Below are 20476 nucleotides of genomic sequence, written 5' to 3'. Positions count from 1 at the left end.
AGGAGAGATATCGAAAAATGATAGCTCTAGGCCTTGAAGGCTCCGCGAACAAGCTTGGTGTGGGGCTAATATCTCATCCCGATCTACCAAAGCGTGGACCTGCAATTATCCTCGCGAACATCAGACACACTTTCGTCTCACCTCCAGGCGAAGGCTTTCTGCCAAAAGATACCGCAAAGCATCATCGAACGTGGGTTGTGCGACTCGTAAGTGAAGCTTTGAAGGAAGCCTGTATCACCATCGACAGCGTAGATTGTATATGCTACACAAAGGGGCCGGGCATGGGTGCTCCTTTGCAGAGCGTAGCCCTAGCCGCAAGGATGCTCGCGGAACTGTGGGGCAAGGAGATTGTAGGCGTCAATCATTGCGTTGGGCGTAGGTTTGTACTCCACCTTGGAGACGTGCGTAAATGAAGATTGCTGATATGGGAGGACGCAAAGACATCGAGATGGGACGCGAGATCACTGGGGCTGAGGATCCAGTCGTATTGTACGTTTCTGGTGGGAACACTCAAGTCATTGCGTATGCAAGCCAAAGATATCGAATTTTTGGTGAGACTCTGGATATCGCTGTGGGGAACTGTCTCGATCGGTTCGCTAGAACTCTAAGAATCTCTAACGACCCAGCTCCCGGTTACAATATAGAGCAGATGGCCAAAACAGGAAAGCATTTGCTTGATCTACCGTATGCCGTCAAGGGTATGGACTGTAGTTTCTCAGGCATCTTAGCCAGCGTTGATATCCTGGCCGAGAAATTAGAGCAGAACCCTACTGGATGGCTGGACGAAGTCACGGGAGAGCTTATCACTCGGGAGGATCTCTGCTTCAGTCTGCAAGAGACTGTATTTGCGATGCTTGTAGAGATTACGGAAAGAGCCATGGCGCATGTTGGGTCGAGCCAGGTTCTGATTGTGGGAGGAGTGGGGTGTAATGAGCGATTGCAGGAGATGATGGGAATGATGGCCAGGGACAGAGGCGGAAGTGTATATGCGACGGATGAACGATTTTGCATTGACAATGGTATCATGATTGCACATGCGGGTCTTTTGGCTTATGGAACAGGGCAGACGACAAAGTTTGAAGACACATCATGTACGCAGAGGTATAGGACAGACGAAGTACTAGTCAAATGGCGTGAATAACCCTCTATCTGTGCTTCTATAATTGTCTTTCAATTCGTTCCCTTCGTCATCCTTATTGCCATGAATCAATCGTTTCGACAAATTCAGACCCTCATGTAGAGACCTTACCGAAATTGTGCAAACTGAATTCAAGTTCTTTTCGCTCTGTGAAAACGACTCAGTAGGTGCTGTTCTCGCACCACTCAAAGTACTAAGAAAACCGAAAGATTACATAAGAGCGGTCATCGACCTCCATAGCATGCGCTATATCAACACTACAACAGCAAAATAATCCTTGGACTAAGAGAGCGAACATTCCTGGAACGAGGATCCACAATCACCCTTCGTCTTCCGTAGGCTTGTAGACGACCGTTGTGACATACTTACGAGGGGTTAGCTACATTAACAGTGCGTACGCTCGGCATTCTTACCTTCCGCATATAACGGGTGGTTATGCTTGTTGCAAGTACATCATTCTTGATGCTGCTGGTCGCGAGGTGATTTAGTACCGTGTGATTTGGCATGTTCAGCACACTGTTATCATCCTTCATGGGGGTCGTTCCATTAAGAATAGACTTTCCAAGGAATAAAGGCAAACCAGGAGGCGTGGAAAAATCGCTGATGGCATGGGCGGATCGTTGATATCGATTCGTGTGCTCAGGCTTGTCGACATCTTTCAGATAATGCGGTAGTTCACGGCCCCAGTGAACAGCAGGGCCTTTCTGCTCGCTTTCATTGAGCGAATGCGTAGTCACTGCTGCTGGCTCATGGTCTTGTACTTCGGTACCTTCATGGATGACTTGAGGCGGGTGAACACCATCCGGAACTCTCCTCTCGTCCTGCTTCGGAATATCATCTGCGCTGACCTCGAGATAATTTACAAGAATGTTGGTATAATCTACAGCGGTCGGTAGCTCGTCAGAGAGCTGCATGTCTCCATCAACGATGAACTTGACATGATGAGTTCCTGGTGGAAGTTGGAGGTGTGCAGATAGATACCCCGTTACCGGACTATGATACAAAAGCCGTCAGCAGACCCGTCATGATCAAATCGTGATCGAAGAGACGAAGATCGTTGCGTTATGCACGGAGCCGATGGACATCATCGGGACTCGTAAATTTCAGAGCAAAGCGACGGTTATATGCATACATGACTCGACAGGGATGGGCTATAGTCAGAGAAATAGACTGCTTACTCCTTGTTCATGCGGTATTTACGGCTCCAGTTCGTGAACGTCCCCGTTACGTAGACCTTTTGCCCACTTTGTTTCCAATACAACGTTGTCAGAACAGTTCCTCTACTAGCATCTGAAGGATATTGTCTCAATTCATTGCCCAACTCATCGTCTTCAAGGGTGGTGTTGCTAACGGTGGAGGTCTGGCGTGGAAGCAAGCCGCCTACATCGTCTTCGTGCAGGGCTGACGAGCCTTGAGCATCGATGATGGGGGATCCTGGTGTGTGGAGCTCCTCTCCTATTGGCAGAGGCAAGCGTGGGGGGAGGCCGAAGTTGGAGTGAGGAATGAAGTCCGGATCACGAGGTGGACCAGATGGTTCGAACTGTGTATCTGGGCCCCTCTGCCGTTTGGCATCTGAGCCGCGATGCGGTATCCTGACGGGTATGGGTTTGGGCTTGACTTGTTTCGACTCCGGGGGACGGTCCGATGGCTTGCTGGTTTCGCTGCCCATTACTGCTCCATCGATAGGGCTGGAATGAAAATAGGATGGAGGAGAATGCGGGGAGGCATGCGTCGAACTTTGCTTGTCGGAGTGTGTGGCGTGCGAACTTTTGTGACGTGATGACGGTGTCTTGGAATTCTGTGTTGAGGATCTCGTGATGGTCTGACTGACCACAGGAGATGACGGAGCCTCGCCAGGAGGCTTTGACGCATTGTTTCCCATTTTATATACTGTTCAATGGCCGACTACAAACCGAATAACCAAAAATAATACCTGTCTAGTAATCCATTCATCGTCATGGTGGAGAACGAGGTCGAGAGGATCTTGGGAAAGATTTAGTTGGTAGTCGATCGCTCCTATTGGCTCCCTTTTTCGTTGTTTTCGCCCAGACCAGCCAGGAACACGCCAGACCCGCTTCTTCGTTGAACACTCAGGCATATAATACCAGCTGTCATCACATCCAGTATGCAGACGAGCGCATTCTTACTACTATGGATTATATCGGGACCTCCATGAATGTGCTATATTACCTTGCATTTCCGATAATATACATTGTTCAGGCACTTTGCTCAATACTGTGGACTGCAAGTGCTCCTCTTATCTACTTGGGTCATTATGTGCTCTATGCTTGCTGGTATCCTTTTCATGTGCTAGGAAAATTCGAGGTGCGCCTTATCCGACCAGCTCGGCCCTCCAGAAGCTATTAGCTAATCAATCAACAGACTATCTACGTCTTCTTCGGTGTTGCAACACTTGTGGGCCTTCTCACTGGCACAGGCGTTCACTTCGCCTCGAGGCTGGTGGCCTCGATTCTGCACATCGATGCTTTAGCCAAGGAAAGCGGCCAGCGCGGTCGGACGATTGCGGAGTATCGGGCCAGCAAGGACGAAAGTCTGGAGCAGACAGATGACCTGGGCAAAGCTGTGCAACAAGTCGAAATCCAACGGAAGGACACCGAACGAGCGAATGAGCTCAAGGACTGGGACTGGGCTGCCGAAGATAGGGGTCGATCGAGGAATGGATCTTTGCCCAATACAATACTCGAGGAAGAAGATAGCTCTGATTATGGATTCTGAGATTGAGCTTTGGTATCATATGCTCCTTTACGTTACCTAGAGAGTCAATTCCAGTCGTATCAGGAAGAGCAAAGCTGTCGACCACTTACGGAGCTCTGCAATCTTCCCCAAAAAAACTCCTTTTGGTGTGACTTGGATAACACTCGGCACTCCTGCGAGTTTTCTTCCATTATGAACTCGTAATTGATCAATCCGCGGAGGAACAGCCCCTGCATCCGCAGTTCACACACTCAATGATCTGATCCTCCTTGAGCTGGGCTTGCGGAACTCGGCATATGCAGGTCGCATTAAAGTTCGTCTCTTTCGTCTGCATACACTTCAAACAGCAAAGCTGAGGTACAGACGATGTCAGCTTGCTTCCAATGTAGAAATATGAGATGGATGTCGTACCTTCTCGTAACCCTGCTTTTTCCACTTTGCAATCAGGTTTGCATCCGCATAACCACTCTTGATCAACCAGTCGTACAGCTTTTTCGATATAGCTTCCTTGTCGTAATATAGGTCATAGATGTAACGTGAGCCTGAAAACGCCATAAAATGTTAGCACGGGGAGTCCAATCCATTAGAGCCATCGGGCTACTGTGATCATGCTCACGTTGATGTGTGATTTGAAATATGGGCCATAGTACCTCATTACGCTTTTTTCCCTCATGCGAAGCGTTTTCTGCATCTTTCATCTTGTTCGAGAATTCCAACAGGGTATCTTCGATATCGTCGAACCCATCAGGAGGTGGTTTTCGATTTCGTGCCGAACGCACAGGTGGCATGACGAAGAGACAAGCTTAGGCAAGCTATATCTATCAGGATCTGGTCAAGCTGACAGCAAAGTCCGCAATTTCGTTAAAGCAGGTCATAAACAATAATGTTAATGACTGGCTGGAAGAAGATGCTTGGAAACGATTTTAGAATCACGCTAAGTTTGTCTCATCCGCTAGCGCCTTTCGAGATACGTCCTCGTCCTGCAAACGCAAGAATCCCAACGTCAAATATAGCCTCCCATGGCAACATGGTGATCAACGCAACATATCTCGCACAGACGACGCGCGCTTGTAAGCTTTGACTCATTTACATAGAAATCAATGCTAACAGCGGCCAGCTAAAAGCTGGCCTGAGGCCAAGCAAAGGGTAACGCACGCTTACAGACAATGGCTGAGATCCGTTGGTATCCCCTGGTATGGGCGTCAGGCGTCTTGAGGTTAAGAGATATGGATTAGGCGCCTGAGGTTCAGACCATGTATTCTCTCAACATGCCAGTCTCGAAGATACGAACCAAAATACGACAAGAATTCGAGCGACATCGATACGTGAACAAGCTTCCAGTGGTGAACATGCTGATTGCACAATGTCATATGGAGTATCAGGTATTACTCCTACTATCAATCTATAGAGAATCCTACCAGTCTTGAGTTCCGCCAGCACAGGCATCATTGGAGCTAACTCTGAGCTTGTTAGGAAACATTGAATTTCTGGAAACAGATATCGCACGTTTTGAAATACTTTCGAGAAGAAGAGAATCCGACTGCGAGGCTACCAGCCAATTTCATGCAAGGGTTTCTTGAGGTTCGTAGTTCTTGAGCGTCATATGTGTACCACTAAAGATGTTTCAGGGTCGTAATTGATGTCAGACACGGAAATGTACATATTACAACATTCAGTTGCAGATGCTTTGATTTGCTCCTCACGCCTCCCGCGATGCCCATCTAAGGCTTCCTACATTTCTTGATATTCACGACTGAGAATCCTGGGCCACTTGCTCAATATCAAAAGTGTTCCTCGCTCCCTTGAATTCTTCTATTACCACATTGCAAAGATCCATTAGGTCATCGAAGCCTTTTTCAAGAACGTCGTAGACTGTGGTCCCATCTGGTTCAATTCAATTACGCGTTCAACAGCCACGCATAAGTTTCTTGATAACATACCATAGGTTTGGATTCTTAGATTCATCTTCGCTTCCGAGGGATGCGGAATAGAATAGCCACAAAGCTCGACCTCGGGGCTGCTTCGTCGTTAATCTCAAATATCTATATCCAACATCAGAAGGATTAATTTTATCGTACTTCTTCATTATCATATATCTTAATGAGTTGCCCAATGTGTGGTCTTCATTCTCGAATTCAAATGATGCTGCTGTGTCGCTTCCCCTGGTAACTAAGACATAATTAAGCTTAAGGATGAAAGTCAGCCCCAAATAATCATACCACCCGTATTCCACTGTTGTTGATTGAGAGGTATTGATCGTCTGTGGTGGGATCGTGATCATCAGGTGCGAACGTACTATGATCTAGAGTGTCCGCCATGAAGCGACCTTCACTCGTTGTCGTGGGAGCGGATTTGAGGGAATTGAGATGCAGCGCCAAGCCTCGAAACCAATCGGGTGAGATTAGATACTAAGGTACCTGGTGCTACCTTAGAACTACCATGTTCGGAGAATTAATACATGGGCAAAGCAATACTTCGGGAGTGCTGTAATTTTCCCACAGCCAACTATCAAACTTCTCCGAGTGAGGCAGTAAGACATTGCCCAGTGAGTGAAACACAAAGAGGATGTTATGTTTCATGAAGATGGATCCAGTGCCACGCGTTTGTTTCGAGTCTCTACACAGCGCCGCATTACAAGGAAGATGAAGCATCAAGAGGGCTACAACGGTCCTAGAGGGAAGTCTCTCGTTGAGCCGGTTGGCAATCAATGATCAATTCGTTTGCTACTGGGTAACGCCTCCCCTCAGTCAGCCTCAGCTTTGTCTCGAGCAAGGCATCTGTCAAGCTTTCGAGTCAGGATTCCTGTCTGGAAACTACTATTGTCCCATATCGTTGCACAGAGAACTGTGGCAACTGGCAAGCATACTCATAGAATACCAAAGTAAGATGAAGGTTAGCATGGAATAACAGCGTCTTGGGAATAATCTTTACTTGCCCCTGTATCGAAATCCCTAACAACAATTTCAAACACGTATGCAATCCGTCCGGTATACGGGCCCCGGCTCGAAAATGATGAATAATTCAGTTATCGAGCTGTAGCCTGTAGGTACATACGCACGTAAACGAATGACGGAGAGTGCAAGGTCGGAAAACGAAGGGCTAGACCGGATCGGAGCTAGCGGTCGGCCCGAAAGGGCTATCGCGATTTTCGTTCTCTGGTGAAACGCCGCAGAAGGACACAAAGCCCCTCCGCCTATTTGCGCGGCACAGGCCTGCAACTAGTGACAACCTCGTTCAAGAGAACTATTCTTAACCGTTTCATTAACTCCATCTGTGACCTTCTCCTCAACTTGTCCTCTGTCATCGCTGTTCCCGTATTCCAGCGACGGCCGACCGTCGACATCGTGACTGATCATGGCAGCCGCCGTGACCTCCCAGCTATCAATGGAGACCTCCTCTCCTCAGCCTTCTCTACAGGCAAGATCGTCGCCCAACCAGCCCGAGCGGAGTGTGCCCTCAGACGCGCCGAGAACGACGTCTCCAAATGCTTCAATAGTCATAAATGATGGTGCGGCAAAGCAGAAGCTCACCCCAGATGGTAAACGATCACCTATGTCGTACGTTCGCATCTCTGTCTCTCTCCTCTCCCTCAAATCCGAGGCTGCTCTTGCCTCCTGTGCATGCTAACCACAGCCTGATCAGATCGCGACATGGCAATCCCAAAATCATTGTCAAGAGAGAGCCACCTTCGTCACCAGAAGTCCCCGCGACCGCGCGGCACCGTCCACGCAAGCTAGATCTATCATCGAGTAACACACAGAATCAAGCGTCGAATTCCGCGAAGCCCTCGGCGCCGCTGACATCGAGAGAGAGTGGAGGAATGGCAATGCACGACGTCGGACTCGCCTGCTTATCACCTGGATTCCAGACCCAAGATCCGACCATGCAGCAGCAATTGCAGCGGAGTATATCAGTTCGCGACCAGCAAAGACACATTATCGAGTCAAGACTACAGAAAACTGCCAAGCCTGTCGACTCGGATGGAAGGAACACGACTGATAATCCGTTCGGAGCTGGCATGAAAACTCCCTCGACGTCAAAGAAGAGGCCGCCAAATGGACTATCAATCGTTCCACCGTCGCATGAGCAATTTGCCAACGAGCGAGTCATTCAATCCGCGCCGCTGAACCAGACGTTCACAGGAAGACATCAACCTCATCCTATGACTCGACATGTAGCCAATCAACCATCAAATCTCTCAAACACCTCTCACATCCACCACGTACCCGCTACACAAACTTCCAACCGATTGCCCCCTATTTCTGACGTTTTTGCGGGAGAAGGGCTCGGTATGCCGCGAAAAGAAGGACACTATCATTCTAATTCTAATTCTAACTCATCCCACTCAAACCATCGACCAACCTTCCCCTCACCTGGTCAACCACCCCCTTCATCACATCCTCCACTCACAAGTAGAGACAGAGAATATCTATCGGCGGATGAGCACGTTGCAGAGATAACCCATGGCAGGGAAGAACTGCTGCCTAAAGTGATCCACTACAGGAGCAACCACCCACCTACGCCGCCGACACCACCAACACAAGCTGGAGCCACGTCACACAGGCAATCCTACAGCCATTTGAATGGCGAGGCGCTCCGAAGTGGTAGAAGACGACCTCGCAACGAGTACGAGCGTGACATGGGCACACCGCCGCTCGGTAGTGGTCCTGATACGAGAGAACGAAGGGGTCCTTTCGGAATGGGTATTGATAGTCCAGAAACGCAAAGAAGAAAGAAGGAGGAGTTCCTGGGCTTATGCTCCAGGGCATGGGAGCTTTTTCACTCATGATCTACCGTAATGCTTTCGATGATGACGGGTCAGTTTATTCGGGTTCGGTACTCGGTCATGAATTGCTGATCGCCGAGCTGCAAACGAAGGAACCCGCTTTGAAGTTGTGAGCCCGGGAAAGGTATGCTGAATAGGCAAGCGTGGAGTCGTGAGGCAAGAATTGGGGCCTAGATGAAGGCATTTGCACTGGGTTCAACAGGTTGGGACATTAAGAAAGGAGCTACATTGGCTGCTGGATATAGCGCTGCGGGCTTTTACTTAATACAAAGACGAAATGCGATTACATTGCGAGAGGATACTACAGAGACTTGTGAGAGGTCTATCGCGCAGTGAGACTGTCAGTCTGCTGGATCAGATTGTCGTCCAACTATTCAAGCAGAGTTTCAGTGCACCATAAATGTATCGATTTAGGCATCTCCGAATCTTGAGACCTACCAAAGCACCAGACGTCGTTGATTAGGCGCTCGAATGTTGAGGAAACTCAAGATCCAGTTATAGCTGGGGCTTTTTGACGTAGCGATCTTCGAAGGGGCGGTCATGGGGGAGTGACGGTTGGCTCTGAAGGCGCGTAGAGAACGCGTTCGGAGGCAGCGCAAGGAGTGATAAGAGCCAACAAATTCCTTTGCCCCTACTGTAACTCTTCAAATCAAACGCTTCATAGTCTACCAATACCCACAGTTGTGAAATCAAGGTGCTGAGCTCTCAAACCTGAGCACTTGGAATTGGCAGATAATAGAGGGAAGGCCACCAAACCCAAAGTGGTAGAGGCCCCGCACTTTCACCTCTCTTGCCTCTTCAGGCGGTGTTGGAACTTGCCCTTCATTCACCTCAACGACCATTTGCTTGAACGACTTTGCTGACCATTCTCTTCTCAGCATCAACTTGCTATTCCAACCTGGCTGCTCATTACATGACATACCATTGCGCTTTTCCAGAAGAATATTTTCCCAGCAAAACAACTTTGCTGACACCTCTCAGCTCGGCAGATTCTGACACCTAGACATCCTGGGTCGCGTCACATGACCGCTTGACATCTCCGTCTCTGGTAATTTCAAAGACAACTGAATTGTTCAAGTTCCGCTTTGTGTCGCATACGCAATCTTGGGCAGTGGCCATCGGACTTAGCAATGTGAGGTTGCCCCAGCCATAACGCAGAAGCAGTCGGTCCAACAAGGACTACCACCTTTGTCAAAACATTCAAAAATTTGAGAATTACGCGTCAAAAGAGCGTCTGAACCACATAGCGCCCTTGAAATTCCGATTGACCTCCGTTGTCGATGGCGCCGACGCGTCCCATTCAGATCTTCGAAGATGTGGCCGGCGCTAACCAAGCTCCCATGCCGTCGCAAGGCTCAGAAAGCCTACATGGATCAATCTTTATTGAAGAAGCCATGCAATCTGCATTGCCAGCAAGTCACGATATCATTTTCAACCCACCCTCTTCCGGTTCAAGTGGTCGGTCCCCACTTAAACCTTTTCGCCAATTGAGCACCTCCCCTCCCAAGGCCAACATCACCAACCTCAACGTTTCCTTTCCTCCCCCTCGACCTTCAGCTTTCAGAACGGATTCACCCTCGAAGAAGCCAACATTCAGTATGTACTTTGCACCGAAGAATCCTCTCCGGCCGATGTTCAATGCATTTCCTGCTTGTAGCGCAGCCGATAAAGAAAATAGGGCTCCTTTCCTACACAATGAAAACATAGCCGAGTTTCCTGACCCCGCTTGTGGCCTTCAGCCAACATTAAAGAGATCATTTCCAATCACGGGAACGCCACATCAGCATAGTGTGAAGAAGGCGCGGGCAGAGGACCTACAGTCCGAGCTACCAGATCCAAAAAGTCTGCCAATCGTAGAAGATGATGGCTGTAAACCTCAGTATAGCTATGCTTCTCTTATCGGCATGGCAATATTGCGGTCTCCTGAGCGCAAGTTGACTCTGGCTCACATATACAAGTGGATCGCAAACTCCTTTGCTCACTATCGAAGGGCAACCGATGGCGGCTGGCAAAATAGCATTCGTCACAACTTGAGCCTAAACAAGGCCTTCATCAAGAAAGACCGGCCCAAAGAGGATCCTGGGAAGGGTCACTACTGGGCTATCAAGCCTGGGTGGGAGTCCCAATTCATCAATAAGGAGAAAGGAGGTCGGCGGCCAGCTTCATCATCTGGTGCTAGCCAGAAGAGTCTCTCCCAGCAACCATCTAGCGAAGCCTGTACTTCAGGCCCTCAGCTACCGGCTTTGTCAAAGCCGAATGCTGAAGCAAAGACTCAGACTAAAGAGCCTTCTTCGGATGCGACTGTCCCAGCCTCAGATGCGCCTTCTTCGTCAGATGAGGAGGCACATATCCTGACGCTTTCCGAGGCCGCAAGGCCTCAATCGTCCCCTTTACAGGAGATATGCTCGTCGCCGCCACTGCTTCCAGAGATCCGAGAGGATACCCCCTCCCCTGGACTTGACCTTGATCTTTCTTCCTTTTCGAAACCCCGGGCGCGCAAACGTAAACACGCAGACATGGATGACAGTGGATATTTTTCTTCTCTAGACTCGTCTGCGCTACGCCCTCACCCTGAGCCCAAACTTCCTAGGCTTGACCTTAGTCGTCAAAAAGTCAAGCGAGGACGTGCTGAAGAGGAAATCGCCCGCATGCGTTCCTCTTCCCATGATATCAGCCCAAATAGGGTCCGATCATTCATGAAGCAGGCCACCCCCTCACTTGTCTCTTCATCGCCATTGAGATCTTTAGACACTGCCTTGATGCCACCTCCTCTTACACCAGCTGCGAAATTGAAGTTTCCATTGAAACCTGCACCATCAGTATCTCCCAACACTAATTTGCGCATGCATCGCAACAAGATTAGGGATCTTATTGGTTCACCTCAGAAGCATGCCATGGGCGACAATTTCTATAGCCCTGCTTTCAAAATTGCGGAGGACAACCAACCTGGCTCGGACCAAAGTCTTGATGCTGGATTCAGTATTTTCAACGATATCGATGATGACATGGCGCAACGACCACCCATGAATTCACAACAAAAGCATTCCATTCGACGATCTGATCAAGCCTGTAGATCTTCCAACATCCTCGCAGACATCACTGGCACAAGCATCAACAGAGTTTCACCACCTTGCTTAAGGTTACCAGACTACGAATCACCTCTCAAACAGAAGTCCAATAGGTCCCCACTTCGCTTTGGCAGCACAGTTGAAGACTTCCCACAAGAGGATCTCTATATCAATTTTTCAGATGACGAGGAGCCTGACGATTTTGGGGGGTTTGATATTCTACAAGGATTTTCCAAAATCGGCAGTAACAAACCATCTAACGCAATCCAAAAGACGTCCCGACCGGCGCTAGGGGCCAGGAGTCACACAAGAAAGTTTTAGTTCAAACGAAGGGAGTCGATCAGTCCTCGGAAGCCCAATCGATCTAACAGCTTGGCCATGACGTTACTGACATTTATGTCTTCTGTAGTTCTGCGAGTGTTTTCAATGAGAGACTCCGACATCAGCAAGAGCTCGAGGGGTATGGGAGTTACGGGGAATGATATGTTTTTCCTCGGGATGATCTGGATGAATGCGAGATATGATTACGAAGCAGAATTATGGCATACAGGTGAGCATCGGCTCTGACGGTCGTCTCAAAGCTTTTTTTCGAAATTGTCAATGCATTTTTAAGCAGGGCGAAAAGGTTTCAATGTTTATAATCTACACGAGCAATGGACGGAGTATCGTCTGCAAGGCCGATGGTTCTCAGAAACAGGCATATATATTCATCATTGCCCTATGTTGGCAGGGTGCATGGCAGTCAGGCATCGTTTTCAGCGCCATTGCTCCTACGAAGGAAGACATCATTGTCTTATCGGAAGCTTCACGCCACCTTCTACATCACGAAAGCCTTTCCACTCTTCATCACTCTCCTCAACGCTCGGTACCCTGTTATCCACGTTGCTTACTTCCTCGCCCCAATTCCAAATCCACCCAGCCCCAACAGCGAACCGTTTCCCCATCGCAGCGCTGAAAGCACTGACATCGCTCCACATCCTTGCCTCTTCTAGCCATCCGACGACCTGTGCTAGCACATCGACCTCCAGTATCTCCACCCCTGTTTCTTCTCTCTTCTTTTCCTGTCCCTTCTTCCCTGCCTTTCCTCTCTTGCCCGCCTTCTCTGACCTCTCGTCTTTTCCCAAGACCTTCACCAACTCCAGTTCCGGCACCTGCACAAGATTCCATGGCTCCCCCCTCGCCTTCTCCATACTGTCATCTACGAGTATCGTATTCCACGGTCCCCACCTCTTTCCCTCAGTATATCCAGGGCAGCTCCTCTGTACGTCCTCATCTGCCCACACTGTTCCAAGCCTCTTGTACACTTGAACTTTCTCCACATAATCAGCTTTGCTCAAACCCAGGGTGTCGCGGCCCCATATCCCAACAAGCTGGGTTAATTGGTCGGGCGCGAAGAGCTGGCTGCATAGAGACTGGACATTTCTCGGCGTCGCCGAGGACCAGATCAGGATCTTGTAGTTGGAGAGACAATGGGATAAGAAGGCGGGGAGGTGGAGGCGCGGTCGATAATACTGGGTCATTCTATTGCGGGCGATGAGGGTGCCATTCAAGTCGAGGATAAGAAGTAGAGGTTGGGGATTGAGAAGGTGGCGGGGCGGTTTGGTGACACGAGAAAGGTAGTCTGCCGTAGGGATTGGGGTAGAAAGGCTTCTGGCCAAATGCGGTTTCGACGGCTTTTCGATGGTTTGAGTGTCTTTCAGCCGGTTTGAACGGCGAACACTATCTACTGTGTTAGAAGAGCCCTTCTTGACTCTCCTATACGAATTCTAGTATCTTTCTTCGGTTTCAACGAGGGTCACTTACGCGGAAGTTGCCATTTGTCGCTTCTGAGCTTCCGAGCGAGACAATTGTGCCCATCTTGAATTTGGATTCGTGACATGTGACGTTGGCTCAATGGAAGGAATTACTACATCACGTTGCCATAAGGTACTTCTTTTAGGTGGAAATGATTGAATACTTTGTGTCTGCGGATTGATCTCGCGTCCACTTCGAATAAGCGCGGTTGAGCTGCCCAGCGGCGGTACGTCCAGCGCAGTGTACGAGGGAATAGAACTCCACGGGCGATCCTCGCTGGCTTCATGATGGTACGGAGGCTTCGCTTGATCATCATGCTGAACGAAACTCCCTGTCTTTCGGCCACGCCGCTTATGAGGCGGTATATAGGTTCTTGGAGTTGGAGTTGGCGTTTCGAGACTTAGGGACTCAAAGTCTAATGTACTCTCGATTGACATACTGTGAGTCGGTAGAGACCGTCTTCTGATGGGAATCAGAGGGCTGCAAACGGACGCCCGTTTGTTGGACAAAAGGTGCTTGAACATGTGCCATTGAAGGTGCGCGCAATCGGTGTAGAAACGCTTAAGACAATGAGCCAACGATAGCACGCCAAGCCGCATGTCGTGCAGCGGGTACGAGGCCCGAACCCTGAAGCCTAACCACCTCATTGGTACAGGTCTGCATGAACTTTGAACCTGTCTACCGAGCTCGTCAGTAATGGCAAAACGTAAGCGGGTAGGCACCGATGCCAGATCAGAGCCACCTATTGGCTTGAAACAGCAGGTGGCGCACGGAAATAATGAAGCTATTCTTGCTGATGACGATTATCCTAAGCAATTTCGCCGAATCCATGCATACAAGGGCAATAGTGAGGACGAAGATCCGCTCGACGGGACAGGTGATCTAGACCAAAGTCACCCCTCGGTTGCCGCCCCGATTGATTCAGATGACGGTGCATCGGAAGACGAGATCGAGGCAAAGGATCACGCTGGATCGTCCACTACTTCATATGTGGGTCATTAGGATCATCTGATAGTCTACCTACCGTGTGCTGAAAAAGAACAGTCTGTCCAAAGCGAAACGATTGAGCACGTAAATGAGCTCCCAAATGAGGATGTTGCAACCATTTCGTTCGGTGCACTAGCGAAAGCCCAGGCCACCTTGGGAAATCCACAACGAACCAACCATAACCGGAGTGCCGGCCGCAAATCCCAATCATCGCAGTACGAAAAGGATATCGAAGCACTTGAGCGCCGTGCCGGGAAGAAAGACACTCGCGATTTTGATCGGACGTCAAAACACGCCCCAGCTGAGCTGTCCTCCAAGAAGGCTGTCTCGCGAAAGCGCTCTGCAATCCCCGTCCACCACCCTGACATCCGAGATCCACGATTCGAGCGAACCAGCGGCTCTGTCAATCGTGAACAAGTGAGGAGAAACTATGCTTTCCTTTCCACATACCGTGATGGGGAGATTGCGGAATTAGAAGCTGGACTCCGCAAGACTAAAGATGCGAACGCAAGGGAGAAGATGAAGAAAGCTTTGTTAAGTTTGCAGTCGAGAAAGCGGACGGAGGAGTCGAAAGAGCAGCAGCAGGAAGTACTGAGGACTCATCGGAGGGAGGAGAAGGAGAAAGTCATGAAGACCGGGAAGAAGCCGTTTCATCTGAAGAAGAGTCAGATCAAGGAACGGGCATTGCTGGAAAGATTCAAGGGTTTGAAGGAGAAGCAGATAGATAAAGCAATCGAGAAGAGGAGACGAAAGGTCACTGCTAAAGAGCGGAAGGGGATGCCAATAGAGAGGAGAGAGTGAATTGTACGACGATGATGATAGCGAATCTGATAATGTGGAAGGCCTGCAACATGCAAAGTTGATTACTAAGTCTAAGATATGCAAGGTCCAGTTCCTATGATTGACAATAATAGCGTATGTCACCTCCTGAAAGAATCTCGATTTCGATCACGCTCCCTGTCTCGACTAGGATCTGGACTCCTGCTTCGCCGTCTCCCTCCATCTCGGTCCATGAAGTCTCTCCTATCACTCGGTCTTTGGGTCCCCCGGTCATCTCTTCGATATGGGTCCTCGTTACCTCGGTGTGGATCATCCCGACCCCTACGTGCCTCGTCTCTTGGTCTATACGAAGGTATGTAGGTATCGACTTGCGGGGCCCCTCCCCCTCTCGGCCTCGGTCTACTGTCATCATACGGTGGTGGCCGCTCTCTAGGAGGGCCTCTGTCTCTTGGGCCGTCGTGAGGACGTGGACCTGAATATCCTGGCCCTCCTCTAGGTATGTCAACAGGCGGCCGTGGGGGCAATCCATTTGGCGGTCCTCTCTCCCATGCTGGTCGACGCTCAGACTGTGGACCCCCAGTAGGAGGCGGAGGCGGGACTCTGGAGCCGTACGGCGCTTGGTCACGGTGATCGTAGCCGTTCCGTGGAGGTGGATAAGGCCTACGGTCTTTGAAAGTTCCCCGAGGTGGGTATTGGTTGGAACCGTTGGGTGCGTTGCCGTTCACAAATTCGCTCTCATGACCCATTCCGACAGCTCCACCAACAGGAGCAGGTGGTGGCTTGATTAATTGCTCACGGTTCTTTCTTCTGTCCAGCTCGTGCGACTCCTGGAATTCTGGGATGTCTCCAGGCTTCGAAGGAAGAGGCTCTGACCTGAAGTAAGGATGCTGAAGGGCATCCATAGCGTTCACTCGAGTACGCCAATCAAGTTTGAGGAGTTCACCGAGAAGCGATATGAACAACGACCCCTGATCACGGAACGCGGTGTTCAGTGTGCTGTGCCGCTTAGGGAATGTTTTGATACCTTCACACCCGCGCAAGGTGCTCCAACCGGGCATGTTCTCTTCGGTCGGTGATCCCATGAGAGTCCATATACGATTTACCTGGTCTAGATCACTGCTTCCGGGTAGAATGGGCTTTTTCTGGAACATCTCGCCAAAAACGCAGCCCACGCCCCACATGTCGATGGCGGGTGTATACCTCTCAAGCTGAAGCAGTAGTTCAGGAGGCCGATACCAACGAGTGACAACAATCTGCGTATATCCCCTCGTAGCTTCTCCATTTCCCTTTCCTGGCTCGGGCGGTGGGTCATCGTACGGTCGGGCTAAACCGAAATCTGCGATCTGGAGGATACCCTCGTTACTTATTAGGAGATTTGCAGCCTTCATATCCCGGTGCAAAATTTTACTTTTGTGGAGGTATGCAGTACCTTCCAATAACTGTATCATATAACATTTGAGGTGTGCTTCCGTCAGATGAACAGTCGGATTCTCTAGTAGTCCAGAAAGGTCATGATCCATGAATGGTGTTACCATGTAAACCGTAGCCGGCGGAGGCTTCGCACCCTCCTTGGCTTTACTATGCTCCAATGCCATGTCTTCCAATTTGAGTACATTCGGATGTGAGAGCATTTTCAATATTTTTATCTCACGAAGTGCTGTCACTGGGAAACCATCCTTCTCTTGATGCCTAACGATCTTTTTCAAGGCAATAATCTCACCCGTCCGCCTCGATTCTGCTTTGTAGACCTCTCCAAAGGTACCCTCACCAAGCTTTGACATGAGCGTGTAATGTCTCATACTGGAACACCCTTGGAACCTCTTCGTCGTTCCATCTCGGGATAATTCAAGAGACTCTCCAGGTCTTTTGCTTCCAGCTAGTTGACCATTAGGTGTCTGAGGATTGACGACCCGGCTGGGAGTGGTCATAGCTGTCGGTATCACTTTTGATGAAATCGCAAGCAGCTTCGTTGAGCAGTAACGATTGATGATCGTATGGAGAACGTGAGCCTGATCAGCTGCACACAGATCGATTGCAAGGAATTTAGTTGACACGGCTCATCGAGCGCCATCTTTCAGTTGCCTCTCATTTCGAAGAATTCTATGGTGAATACACATATTCGACGAGAGCGCGCAGGAAATCGTGTTGTAGTCCAAACGATGTCTGAGCGCAACTGCTTCAATGCTGGATCCGATAGAGCGAGAAGATAATGTCTGATGCGAACATATCCGCGCGAAGGGACACGAAAGATCTGTTGTCAAGCTCCTATTAAGATGTGTTTAATAGTGAAGGAATGATCGACATAGATCTCAATCGCGGCTTTACCCGACTACAAACGCGCCGCATTCACAATTCTAAAAGTGACCCCAGTGCTCTTCCGTTGAACGAAATGAGTCTCTAATATGAAGTTTCATTGATATACTGAGTCAGTTGACATGTGGAATCGTATCCTTTGAGTGTCGATGCTAACATAAATGTTATTATCAGTTTCGTCAGAGGACTCAACACCATGGCAGGCGGCCCCGCTGCCCACGGCAAGAATCCTTTTCCAGGTCATCCCATTCACGTTCATCCGGTAAGCTCTTCCATCAGTCCACCAGAGAACTCTCCAGCGACTGACAGATTCCTCCGAAATCTAGGTTCGGCCATTTTACCGAGTCTCCGCATGGGCTTTGGGAACTTCAATGTGGTTCTTCGTAAGTACTTTCGCCCTTGTCTGGAAGACTGAACTCACAAGTCTAGCTCATGTACCGGGCAAGGAAGGATGGTGCGGCGCTACTAGGCTGGAGACACCCTTGGGACCATTGAACAGTCTCATGATGTACAGGGCTGAGACAAGTCGGGGATATGGCAAGCAGAAACTATCCACATGGGCCTGCTCTAAATCAACAATGATATGAGGAAACGCAATTAACATTAAGTCACAATTTGCTCGCCATACGTTTCAATATGTACAGCAAAGAACGATATTCATCACTTCAGGGTGAAACCCATCCTCCTATCTATTGTTGTCCCTTTAGGAACCGATAGTGTGATACCCCCCAGACGTTTCCTCCTCCATACGCAAAGAGCTCGGCGCAAGCCATGTAGAAGATCTGCCATCTGTAGTACCACATAGCGACGTTTTTCGGTCCATAAGTATTCACCAGATGCGGCCAGAGCTCCGCCTTGTGATCTATCATTTTCGAGAGCCAGTCCTGCATATGTCCCACTTAACAAGGCGATCGGAGAACATCTGGGACGAAACGTACCTCACAAGTCTGAGCATAGTGTTTTCCGTTGACCCACCATTGTTCTTGCAACTCGAGGTCCTTCTGGAAGTAATGCAACAGATCCGCAGACGGCATGGTACCACCAGTGAAGAAGTGTTCGCTCATCCAACCTCCGTCAAAATCGTAAGATGTCGAAACGTTGCTGAAGATGTGTACGAAAAGCTTGCCGCCAGGCTTCAGAGATCGTGCGATTTTACCCATGAGAAGCTCATAATTCTTCATATGCTCAAATAGCTCAATCGATATCACACGGTCGTAATACTCAGACTTGAACTCATGTTCCACCACATCTCCAGTCACAACGTGCAGGTTGGTAAGGCCTTTGGCGGTAGCCTGTCCATCAATGTATTCTTTCTGCGTCTTCGAGTTTGAGAACGCGGTGATTTTCGAGTTGGGATATATTTCAGCGAAGTAGAGCGCTCCAGATCCCCATCCACATCTTTTAAGGGCTATCGGTCAGCCATAGGTATCTATTCGCGCAGGTCGAGCGTTTTCAAACCCTAGATCTAGAACACGCATTCCATCGCTGAGTTGCGCTCTTTCGGTGTATAGCTCGAGCATCTCCACCTCGGCTTGCCCTAGAGTCTCTTTGCCAGTGGGATAAAGGCAAGAGCTATACTTCATCCTAGGACCTAGGCAGGCTTGCAGGACTCCCGTGCCCACTTCGTAGTGCTGAGTATTAGCAGTAGCTGTCTCGACGGCCATTGGGCGAGATCGGAGACTCTTCACGTATGTCATTTTCTTCTTGTAGGCCTCTTCGACAGACGTCGAATCGATCGTTCGAAGACGGTCGCGAAGCTGATAGCGTATGCCATATCGAATGGCTGCTTGTGGGAGGTAGCCTCCATCGAGTATCCAGTCTGTGTGAGTTTAGCTATAATTTATATTAATTATGTGAATTCGACAACGCACCGTAGCTCATGGCTGGGGTTTGATTTATGCTAGTTGCACTTCCAAGGTGAATGTCGCTGACTTTAAAAAGGCCATGCTATTCCCATTGGTATATGCAATAATCTAGGTCCTAACGATATTGATCCTTGCGAATGCGAATACGGCGGGAAAAAAAGACTTTATGAATTCGGTTGGTATTGATGTCATTCGGGTACATACAGGGTTATCACCCATAGCGTTTACAAATGCATGTCAGCTAAGATCATTTTATATTCCTTCTTCGTCTTCTTCTTGTTGCCCTGTCTCAATACGGCCTGCAAGTTCCCAATGTATTGAGCTAAGCGAGGAAACGTTCGCCTCTCCCCCAGCCACGCACAAGCAAAGCCTCCTAGTGCCAACACCAGAATGAAGAATTCGAAGTCCAGAGGCATAGGTGTTAGTTGCATCAATCCCGAAAGCCATTTCGCTGGATCTAGTAACAGGTATGCACAGAACAGCGATGTCGCGACGATTGTAACTACGAACGGTACTGGGCACTCGTCAGTTCGAACTTTGTTCTCAAATCTCGAAATACGCACAATTGTTTTGCATGGTTTGACGAAAAGGAGGCCCAACGCTGAGCACAACACCGGAAAAGATATATTGAAAATTTGAAAGGCGGAATAGTGTTGTATTGTCTGAATTTTCGATATTCGAATTCTCAGTGTCCAGAACCGGTGGAATATACCAAGCTTTTTGTCGGACGGAAATGAATCCAATAGCTTGTACGAGGAGGCAGAGTGCAATTTGGCCCATCAACGGCGTCAGAACCTTGCGTGATACCAGACTTGCAGTTGGCCGTTTGGGAGACAGCGTTGGATATGCCCCAGTCCACCCCACTAACGAAAAGTCAGCGCTGCTGCAACTTCTGAGTGACAATACTTTACTTACTGAATATAGCTACTGGAAGCACCAAAAATATGTCGATGAAGAGATACTGTTAATTGCATTAAAACTAATCGTAAAATGTAATCGGACTACTCACTTGGAAATCACCTAAATTCGA

At 49.2% G+C, this 20476-nt stretch overlaps 10 protein-coding genes across 10 annotated transcripts; 5 read left to right on the top strand and 5 right to left on the bottom strand.

Moving 5' to 3' along the window:
• Positions 1-17: 17 nt before the first annotated feature.
• Positions 18-1141, top strand: KAE1 (putative tRNA threonylcarbamoyladenosine biosynthesis protein kae1; the record flags this gene model as incomplete). Its single annotated transcript, XM_044812270.1, has 2 exons — positions 18-375; positions 441-1141. The coding sequence occupies 2 exons, from the start codon at positions 18-20 to the stop codon at positions 1139-1141; spliced, it is 1059 nt and encodes a 352-aa protein (XP_044671403.1).
• Positions 1142-1457: 316 nt separating this feature from the next.
• KY384_003756 (uncharacterized protein) lies at positions 1458-2807 on the bottom strand (the record flags this gene model as incomplete). The annotated part of the gene is made up of 3 exons (XM_044812269.1): positions 1458-1478; positions 1552-2131; positions 2317-2807. 3 exons carry the CDS (start codon positions 2805-2807, stop codon positions 1458-1460), a joined length of 1092 nt encoding a protein of 363 aa, XP_044671402.1.
• A 482-nt stretch (positions 2808-3289) lies between these two features.
• On the top strand, positions 3290-3874 carry KY384_003755 (uncharacterized protein; the record flags this gene model as incomplete). The annotated part of the gene is made up of 2 exons (XM_044812268.1): positions 3290-3463; positions 3506-3874. The coding sequence occupies 2 exons, from the start codon at positions 3290-3292 to the stop codon at positions 3872-3874; spliced, it is 543 nt and encodes a 180-aa protein (XP_044671401.1).
• Positions 3875-3901: 27 nt separating this feature from the next.
• On the bottom strand, positions 3902-4641 carry KY384_003754 (uncharacterized protein; the record flags this gene model as incomplete). The annotated part of the gene is made up of 5 exons (XM_044812267.1): positions 3902-3910; positions 3964-3976; positions 4105-4205; positions 4265-4395; positions 4470-4641. 5 exons carry the CDS (start codon positions 4639-4641, stop codon positions 3902-3904), a joined length of 426 nt encoding a protein of 141 aa, XP_044671400.1.
• Positions 4642-7237: 2596 nt separating this feature from the next.
• On the top strand, positions 7238-8642 carry KY384_003753 (uncharacterized protein; the record flags this gene model as incomplete). Its single annotated transcript, XM_044812266.1, has 2 exons — positions 7238-7410; positions 7487-8642. The coding sequence occupies 2 exons, from the start codon at positions 7238-7240 to the stop codon at positions 8640-8642; spliced, it is 1329 nt and encodes a 442-aa protein (XP_044671399.1).
• Positions 8643-9979: 1337 nt separating this feature from the next.
• KY384_003752 (uncharacterized protein) lies at positions 9980-12028 on the top strand (the record flags this gene model as incomplete). Its single annotated transcript, XM_044812265.1, has 1 exon — positions 9980-12028. The coding sequence occupies one exon, from the start codon at positions 9980-9982 to the stop codon at positions 12026-12028; it is 2049 nt and encodes a 682-aa protein (XP_044671398.1).
• Positions 12029-12492: 464 nt separating this feature from the next.
• On the bottom strand, positions 12493-13938 carry KY384_003751 (uncharacterized protein; the record flags this gene model as incomplete). Its single annotated transcript, XM_044812264.1, has 2 exons — positions 12493-13462; positions 13511-13938. 2 exons carry the CDS (start codon positions 13936-13938, stop codon positions 12493-12495), a joined length of 1398 nt encoding a protein of 465 aa, XP_044671397.1.
• Positions 13939-14197: 259 nt separating this feature from the next.
• KY384_003750 (uncharacterized protein) lies at positions 14198-15289 on the top strand (the record flags this gene model as incomplete). The annotated part of the gene is made up of 2 exons (XM_044812263.1): positions 14198-14491; positions 14546-15289. The coding sequence occupies 2 exons, from the start codon at positions 14198-14200 to the stop codon at positions 15287-15289; spliced, it is 1038 nt and encodes a 345-aa protein (XP_044671396.1).
• Positions 15290-15408: 119 nt separating this feature from the next.
• KY384_003749 (uncharacterized protein) lies at positions 15409-17049 on the bottom strand (the record flags this gene model as incomplete). The annotated part of the gene is made up of 1 exon (XM_044812262.1): positions 15409-17049. One exon carries the CDS (start codon positions 17047-17049, stop codon positions 15409-15411), a length of 1641 nt encoding a protein of 546 aa, XP_044671395.1.
• A 1221-nt stretch (positions 17050-18270) lies between these two features.
• Positions 18271-19462, bottom strand: KY384_003748 (uncharacterized protein; the record flags this gene model as incomplete). Its single annotated transcript, XM_044812261.1, has 4 exons — positions 18271-18465; positions 18520-18979; positions 19040-19400; positions 19453-19462. 4 exons carry the CDS (start codon positions 19460-19462, stop codon positions 18271-18273), a joined length of 1026 nt encoding a protein of 341 aa, XP_044671394.1.
• Positions 19463-20476: the final 1014 nt, after the last annotated feature.

This window comes from Bacidia gigantensis (genome assembly GCF_019456465.1).
Source record: "Bacidia gigantensis strain McMullin 20006 chromosome Unknown contig_180, whole genome shotgun sequence".
Taxonomy (NCBI): domain Eukaryota; kingdom Fungi; phylum Ascomycota; class Lecanoromycetes; order Lecanorales; family Ramalinaceae; genus Bacidia; species Bacidia gigantensis.
This window is presented reverse-complemented; position numbering and strand designations above follow the sequence as displayed.